We start from the raw sequence: 7,937 nt of genomic DNA, 5'->3' as shown, positions 1-7,937 counted from the left end.
CGTATAATACACTGTCTCAAGCAAATTCATGTAGCGCCCATTTACAATATATTTTTTTCCCACAAATTGAATGCATTACGCCTATTTTTTAAGGTCCTTTTTTTCAATTATTTTAGCAAAAATAGTGGATGTACAATTTATATTGCAAGTTAATTTTTGCCAAAGAAAAGAACTGACATTAATTAATTCCCATTAAATAAATACTTAACTTACCAATATGATCATATACGTATATATATATATATATATATATATATATATATATATATATATATATATATATATATATATATATATCCTTCAATTGGTTTTAAATAAACGGATTGATATTAAACTGTCAAAGAGATAGAAGTTAATTTTTCTTATATTTTAATTATATAAACACACACGTTCATATTCTAAATCAACGTCGTGTGAGAAATTCAAAGTAATTAGTGGATAGGTTTCATAGTTTTTCGATTTTGTCCAAATGAACATTGTCATATTTATAAGTAGACTGAGGTAATTAGGTCCTAAAATCAGTGAGGTACCTAATAAATATAAACAATTTGATATCTCTCACAGACACACAATATATTAAATAATTTACATCAATACAATAAATAATATTAAAACTATAACTTACATCTAGACATTGAGTTTAACTCTGAATATCAACCAGTTCAGGAAAATCAAATATTATACTCCCATCCTGAATGATTGCACTATTATCCTGCGAGGTTACAACTTCATCCACAGTTTTTTCAATATCTGAATTGTGTATTGATTCATTTAGTTGTTTGTCATTTTCTATAATTATTTGCAATTTATCTACTGATTCAGTTTCCAGAGAGTCAGGATTATTTTCGATGTTCTCAATGTTCTCCCTGGAACTAACTTCAAATCCACTAATAATCGATGCAAAACTTTTCTTTTGGACACCCTTGTCCTTTCTAGGCTTCCTAGATTTTCTTTGTTTCTCTGGCAGTTTGTTATGGCATACTCTTAAATGTTGCTTTAAATTTTTATTTGACTTTAAAACCACTTCACAACCTTCTTTTGGACATTCAATTCTGTCAAAGAATTTTTGATGATAGGTTTTTATATGAAACAATAGATTTTTCTTGTATTTATAGCTTTTATTGCAGTTCAAATAAGGACATCTGAATATCTCTAGTTGGGAATCTTCTATGTGCACTAATGAATGTTCTGTTAAAGCCTGTTTACGAAGAAATATTTTTTCACATATTACACATTTATACTCTTTAGCCTTTTCTTGGCAGAAAGCTCTTTTATGTTCGCACAATTTTGTCCAACGTTGGAATTCTTCACCACAATCACACTGGTAGGTTTTGTGATTTTTTTTATGCTTCATGAAAGCATGATACAACACAAATGACAATGAACACTGGTCACATTTATATAAGCCTTCTGCTCCATGTGCTGTAACCATATGGCTATTTAATAGAGATTTTTTTTTGAACCCCTGATTACACTGAGTACATTTAAATAACAAGGAATCACTGCAGTGAAATCTTTTTTTATGCTTTTGTAAAGAATATTTATTACTAAAGCATTTGCCACAATTAGACTCATCACATATAACTTCTTTAGGCGTTGGAATACCTTCTTCGATGTGTGCAGTAACAACATGTCTTTTTAAATGAGAAGAACTAGTGTAACTTTTAGTACAGTCCTGATAGGAGCACTTATAAGAAGCCAGTCCCAAATGTTTGGATACATGGTGATCTTTTAATCTACTGGGTTTTGTAAAAGATGCATCACAATTTGGTTCTTGGCATTTGTGTAATTTTACAGTAACTTTATTATTAACACTCATGGTGACTTTATTAGTAATCTGAAATTATACAGTAATATATACACGGATAATAAGGATAATAAATACTTACCAATTTAACATATCGTTATTTATAACGCCGTTTAAGATTTTTAACCCAATTACCATACTTTTGGTTATGTTAATAATCTACGTCTCCGGTATAATTTTAAACATATATCTTGTATATGGTCATAAAAGAATTATTTAGGCTTCTACATGATACAAATTACCAATTTCATGTTTTCTTTTTTTTATGTAATTAAATAAGTAATTAGTTTTGGAATTATTTTTTCTTAGAGCCGGTAAAATAGCCATTCTACAGTTTGACGTGTCTTATGTCAGAATATTAAATGTTGTACGAGTACATGTTTTATTTGTTGTATTAATATTGTTATTGTTAAATGCAATATATTTTTGATTACTACTAATTACCTAGTGCCGTAAAAAGGTTCCATTGTTATTCTAGTACTATAATTGATGCTATATTGTCCTGGACGCCCTTTGTAATGTAATTTTAAAATTTTTTCTTTGCCCTTGTCAAAAATCTCTTATTCTTTATAAAATAATTACTAGAATTTATTATATTATAAAAATTTGTGTTATACGATATGATACATTATATTTGTATTTGTATTTTTTTTAGATTCATCGTGTATTAATTCCGATTCCTTTTTACTTGATCATTGATAATGGTAAGTTTATCAGTAGGCGTATATTCGTTCTATAAACAATGTATTAAATTTTTAAAACTGAATCATTTGTCTTTTTAATTTTTCAGAGTTTTTTTGGGTTTGGTCAGTCGGCAGAGATAGATATTTATTTAGATGGTCAAGAAGTTAGGAAAACTGCAGAGGTTAAAACAGAAGAAGGGAAAAAGGAACGCCTCTTGCTCTATTACGATGGAGAAACTGTATCTGGAAAGGTAACTTGTTTTTTCATTATAACTATTTGAGTAAAAACAAAATAATTTTTTAGGTCAATGTCAGTTTAAAGAAACCGGGTAGTAAACTTGAACATCAAGGTATTAAAATTGAATTCATAGGTCAAATAGAGATGTTTTATGATAGAGGTAATCATCATGAGTTTACTTCCCTTGTAAAGGAGCTTGCAAGGCCAGGTGACATGATCGCCCATACTAGTTATCCTTTCGAATTTAGTAATGTAGAGAAACCTTTTGAGGTTTATACAGGTGAGTGAAAAATTGTATTTAAAGACAAGCTGTGCAACAATTTTTTATAAATATAGGCAGTAATGTTCGCCTACGTTACTTCCTTAGAGTAACAATTATAAGAAGATTAGCAGATATTGTAAAGGAAGTCGATATTGCGGTACATACTTTGTGCAGCTATCCAGAAATGAACAACTCAATAAAAATGGAAGTGGGAATTGAGGACTGTTTACATATTGAATTTGAATATAACAAATCTAAGTATGTTATGTTATGCTAGGTGAAGAATTGTTATAACATTTTCTTTGTATTAGATACCACTTAAAAGATGTTATTGTTGGTAAAATATATTTTTTGTTGGTGCGAATAAAAATTAAACACATGGAAATTGCGATAATTAAGAAAGAAACCACAGGATCTGGTCCCAATATATTTACTGAAAGTGCAACTATTGCAAAATATGAAATTATGGATGGAGCTCCAGTCAGAGGTTTGATTTGTATATTATTTTTTGTTTTAATTAATTATGTGGTTTTTTAAAATACTAACAGACTCTGTTTTAGGGGAAAGTATTCCAATAAGAGTATTTCTAGCTGGCTATGATTTAACTCCTACTATGCGAGATATCAATAAGAAATTTTCAGTTCGCTATTTCTTAAATTTAGTATTAATGGACACAGAAGACAGGAGGTATTTCAAACAACAAGAAATAACGTTATGGAGGAAAGGTCAGTGTGTGTTTACCTTGGAAAAAGTATGGCATTTTTTATTTTACTTACAGGAGATAGATTGAGGAAACCAAACCTACAAACGACAACAATAATGGCGGGAACTCAGAATTTGGAAAACACAGCGACTGCTTATGGTCAACAAACTAATGGAGAGCCAGAAATTCAAAGTAATAATTCCAGTCAAGCGGAAAGTGATAAACCAGAAAAAGCACCAGTGAAGGAAGATTTCTTAAGGTATGATCTATTTTTTAATATTACTCCTTCTTGAATATCACTAGGCGGCAACTCTTGATTGATTATTGACTTAAAACTAGATATTTATTGGTTCTTAATTAGTGTCTGAAGGAGTAATACTTTATTCGTTGAACTTTTTGCGTTTACATTTCATTACTAGTATCTCTTGATTTTTTCTATAAATTCCACGAGCCTATTTCATTTGATGATCTTATAAAATATATTAAAGATGTACACTGATCGTGAAGACTGAACATTTGCCGAATAGTTTTTATTATGATGTGTACACATGACAGTGATACAATAATGTTGACTCATACTGTATATTAGTATAAATAGTTGTGTACAACCATTGTTGATAAAAAATTTACGTCTTAATATCAATGTTAGATAGTTCTTTTCTTTTTTGTTTTGATTTTTTTCCGATCTGTTGTCATAGTAAGGGATATTTGCTTCTTATAATCTGGGATGTTAGCTGATTTATCCTACTGACTGATATCGAAGAGGTTTTTACTTTTGGGGGTTAACATAACTTAAGCAAAGCATGTTAACAATAATGTAGAATGTTATATATATGTGAACAATATAAGCATTGTAAAGTCGAAGTAATCGCTAACAGAGATTTTATGTTATTTATACTTTATTTTATGTTTTATATAACTTATTTTTGAATAAGACGGTTCTATATGAATTTTAATCAAAATTAATTTCACAAATTAAGGGTTTTTTGGCAACTTTCTAGACACTAACTTATTTTTGATGGATGCCTGATGAAGTCTCTCTCATTCAGTCGACGTTTTTTCAAAATAATATCCTGGATTTTTGCTACTTAGCATATAATATGTTACAATGTTCATATGTGCTTTAACAATTTATAGTAAAAAATGGGATTTTATTTAACACTCTTGTATTTTCATGTTGTAGATCGCAATCGTCAGACAAACTAAATAACCCTATCGCCGACCCGTTTGATCAAGGTGCGTCATTAATTAACTTTAATTGCGATGTCGACGTTAATAGCTTTTTCCTTCTTGCAGCTCAAACCTCACCATCCGATAGAAGCCCAGAAAATCAAATGGTCAAGGGTGAAGGAAACAGAGAGAATGAAGTTGAGAAAGTCCAGTGATATAAGGTATATTGATTGTGCAAACAATATTGATTTGGCCAACAGCCACGTTTTTCAGAACGGATCTGCAGTTTTGCTGTGATTTTAGGAAAGGGTGGCTATTTAGGAAAAAAAAAACAGAATTAATTCTTAAAGACACTAAGTTAGGTAGGAGAATGCAATTGGATTGGTATAATGATTGGCAAGATAATCTATTTTTTATTGTTGAATTTGGAATAAGGCATCTTTACGCTTGCGACTAGTGATTTTTTTTTGTTTGATTTTACCACGTCACGAACTATTTAAAAGAATTTCAACAATGACTCCTTTATATCATATGTTTTCTGATAATTATACATACTTACATAACTATTTTTAACAATTACAATGGACAACAAAAAAATTATATATATATACTGTTATGTTGTCCACTATTTATCGAGTAGTGTTTAATTTTATTTTCAGGCACATAGTGTTTATATATATGCCATGCAATATTGCGAGCCAACAAAAATTCGAGCCTTTTTAAACTTATTCCAGATTCCGCAGATCTAAAGATGGCTTTATAGTTTTAATTTGTATATAATGTTACATATATATATATTTACTGTTAGAGTAAAAAATTATCATTCTGTATATTCTGAACGAGTTAATAATTTACACTCTTTTAATTATTGTATATTATTTCTCATAATAGCCAAATAAAATGTTTTAAAAATTGTAGTTTTTATATTTGTCTGCCAGTTTTAGCCGGACAGTATCAAACAACCAACGTTTTGGTAGAACGTTTATTAGTATCTTGGTGTTATTATATTATTCTGGATACTTACTTTTTTTATAACCCTAACTGATAATAATAAATAACGGGTACCACATTAATTAATATTATATTGAGGGTTATATTTCGAAAATATACATTAATCGAGTTTGTATATCACAATCGTGTTTTTCTTTTTGGATTTTAGTCTGCATCTAAATTTTAGTATGCATCTGCATATAAAAATTCAGCCTCGATATTTGTGTTTCCAAAACTAGCAAAGTAATCAATGGATTGACTTGAAATTTTTACAGAACGTAGCATCTTTGCGATATTTATATAGTATTTATTCTACAGTTTTAACGAAAATTAAAAAAACCGCCTTTTAAACATTCGCGAAAAAAGTGTTTTGGATTGATTGACAGCCACGGAAACAATTGAAACTAATTTAATCATTTGATTTACCAATAATTCAATTGATTTCGAAATTATATATGTATTATACACGTTTTCAAATGTTTTTTTTTCAATATTTTTTGTCAATATAAAAAATATATTGAAATATTGTGAACCTATATATATAAACTGTCCCACGCCGCCTATGCCTATTCGCGATAAACACTACCGAACGGTTTTGGGGTATCTCTTGGGATAAAAATCATTTTAATTCAAAAACAGCCAAAAGCCACAGCTTGAGTGATTTTCGCGATAATTTTTTGAAGTGTGTTATAGGGTACGATTTTTTTAATTATTCGTTTTTTTCGAAAACAAGACATTCGAATGTTCGTTCTATACTAAGTGAATGTGACATTCACTGTGCATGTTAGATTGAAGTTTTTACCAAATATTTCATGATTAACCGACATTTTCAGTTACAGATATCTCATATGAATGATGGGGGTGAGGTTGAAATAAAAATGCTCTGCTACAGCAACAAGTTAACAAAAAAGAATTTAATAAAATATATATTGCATTTGCTTTTATATCCACATATTTATAAAAAATATTAGTTTTATTACATGTTAGCTTCCTTTCGATTACATATATATTTATATTTATTACAAAATGGTGTTTAAGTAAGTAATTCTCAAAGCGTATTCAATTTCGTTATATCTAATTTATATCTATAAGTATTTTGATAATATATTTAGGCATTCCTTTGTTTTAACGGACTTGTGTCCTCCATTAATTAGAAAACGGTCTACGATATTACTTTAATGAGCAAGAATGTTTCGAAGAGACCTGTCTTGTATCAACAATGTAAGTTACATAATTTTAGTAACTTAATTACTATTTCCTTGATATGGTTCTACCTAAGATAGTATATGAATCTAACAAGAATAGGTAACGCGCGAAAAAGAAATGGACCCACTTAATATTACGCTACAGCAAAAAAAAAGAAATCATTAAAATATCAGGCAAAGTTACAAGCAACAACTAAAACAATTTTCATTAGTCCTTTTCGCGCATGTGGTTTTTTTGCGAACAAAGAAGAAACAAATCACGATCATATTCATAAGACTGCGTTTAAAACAACATCACTGTTCAGTAATTATAAAAATCTATTGGAGATTCGACTTACAAATATAAAAATGCTAATATACAAAACATAATATAAATCTATTTACAGCGTTTTAGTATCTAATAAATCTAATAAATAAATTATTGATTGAACCAATCCAAGATTTAGCACAAAATGTATTTTAACTGTTACACGAATCGGTTTTTAACCGAAAGGACTTAGCTCATCTCGGAAGTTTTGACTCAAATTTTTGCGTTAATTCTTGGAATTCGCGCATTAAATTTTCTCTAATAATTAAATTTACCAAAAAAAATCAATCTCGGTTTTTTGAGCGTTATCATTGTCGTTGTTATTTTTCACAGGGCTGCATCGTTTTGTCACGTTGCAATTTCGCTGAAACAGATAAATAATTATTAGTAATCGGCTATGATTATATTGTTACTGCATGACACAACATATAAAAGTATGAGCTTATATCTTTGAGAGACCTATAATTTTATAATACGCTACGTCACTTCAAAAATAGGTAACATTTATTTATTCAACTGTATTTTTAAATAGATTTTCGAATTAGAATAAAAGTCGCATGCATTTTAAGTAG

The 7,937-nt window shown here is 29.0% G+C and overlaps 3 protein-coding genes across 14 annotated transcripts in view; 1 reads left to right on the top strand and 2 right to left on the bottom strand.

The window, feature by feature from the left end:
- Window positions 1-547: 547 nt before the first annotated feature.
- On the bottom strand, window positions 548-2,111 carry LOC143193506 (transcription factor IIIA). Its single transcript, XM_076399740.1, has 2 exons — window positions 1,890-2,111; window positions 548-1,837 (listed from the first exon to the last, which is right to left on the bottom strand). Exon 2 carries the CDS (start codon window positions 1,817-1,819, stop codon window positions 641-643), a length of 1,179 nt encoding a protein of 392 aa, XP_076255855.1. The 5' UTR covers window positions 1,820-1,837; window positions 1,890-2,111; the 3' UTR covers window positions 548-640.
- Window positions 2,112-2,128: 17 nt separating this feature from the next.
- Vps26 (Vacuolar protein sorting 26) lies at window positions 2,129-5,775 on the top strand. 2 transcript variants are annotated; one of them, XM_076399739.1, is made up of 11 exons: window positions 2,129-2,327; window positions 2,463-2,511; window positions 2,598-2,741; window positions 2,795-3,008; window positions 3,065-3,248; window positions 3,302-3,477; window positions 3,551-3,715; window positions 3,769-3,952; window positions 4,877-4,929; window positions 4,990-5,084; window positions 5,167-5,775. In XM_076399739.1, exons 2-10 carry the CDS (start codon window positions 2,509-2,511, stop codon window positions 5,076-5,078), a joined length of 1,212 nt encoding a protein of 403 aa, XP_076255854.1. In that variant the 5' UTR covers window positions 2,129-2,327; window positions 2,463-2,508; the 3' UTR covers window positions 5,079-5,084; window positions 5,167-5,775. The 2 variants fall into 2 exon arrangements, with proteins under 2 accessions (XP_076255854.1, XP_076255853.1); XM_076399738.1 differs by having other exon boundaries at window positions 2,131-2,327; window positions 5,137-5,775.
- A 965-nt stretch (window positions 5,776-6,740) lies between these two features.
- The window catches only part of dia (diaphanous related formin 1), a 34,442-nt gene continuing 33,245 nt past the window's right edge, over window positions 6,741-7,937 (bottom strand). For all 11 annotated transcript variants that reach the window (XM_076399727.1, XM_076399733.1, XM_076399734.1 and 8 more), the window contains one exon: window positions 6,741-7,729. Coding sequence is in view for 4 of the 11 variants with exons in the window: in XM_076399733.1 (XP_076255848.1) it covers window positions 7,714-7,729 (16 nt within the window). In the remaining 7 variants the exon portion in view is untranslated. The remainder of the gene's footprint in view (window positions 7,730-7,937) is intronic.

Source organism: Rhynchophorus ferrugineus, unplaced genomic scaffold (genome assembly GCF_030347505.1).
Source record: "Rhynchophorus ferrugineus isolate W39M unplaced genomic scaffold, kcgeb_rfMv2 rfM3, whole genome shotgun sequence".
Taxonomy (NCBI): domain Eukaryota; kingdom Metazoa; phylum Arthropoda; class Insecta; order Coleoptera; family Curculionidae; genus Rhynchophorus; species Rhynchophorus ferrugineus.
This window is presented reverse-complemented; position numbering and strand designations above follow the sequence as displayed.

Excerpts from the sequence above, each read along its gene's own strand:
- Vps26 (XM_076399739.1), top strand. Across the intron at positions 3,009-3,064 it reads ACCTTTTGAGGTTTATACAG|GCAGTAATGTTCGCCTACGT; the intron begins GTGAGTGAAAAA and ends TTATAAATATAG. Across the intron at positions 4,930-4,989 it reads CGCCGACCCGTTTGATCAAG|CTCAAACCTCACCATCCGAT; the intron begins GTGCGTCATTAA and ends TCCTTCTTGCAG.
- LOC143193506 (XM_076399740.1), bottom strand. The coding sequence starts at position 1,819 with ATGAGTGTTAATAATAAAGTTACTGTAAAATTACACAAATGCCAAGAA.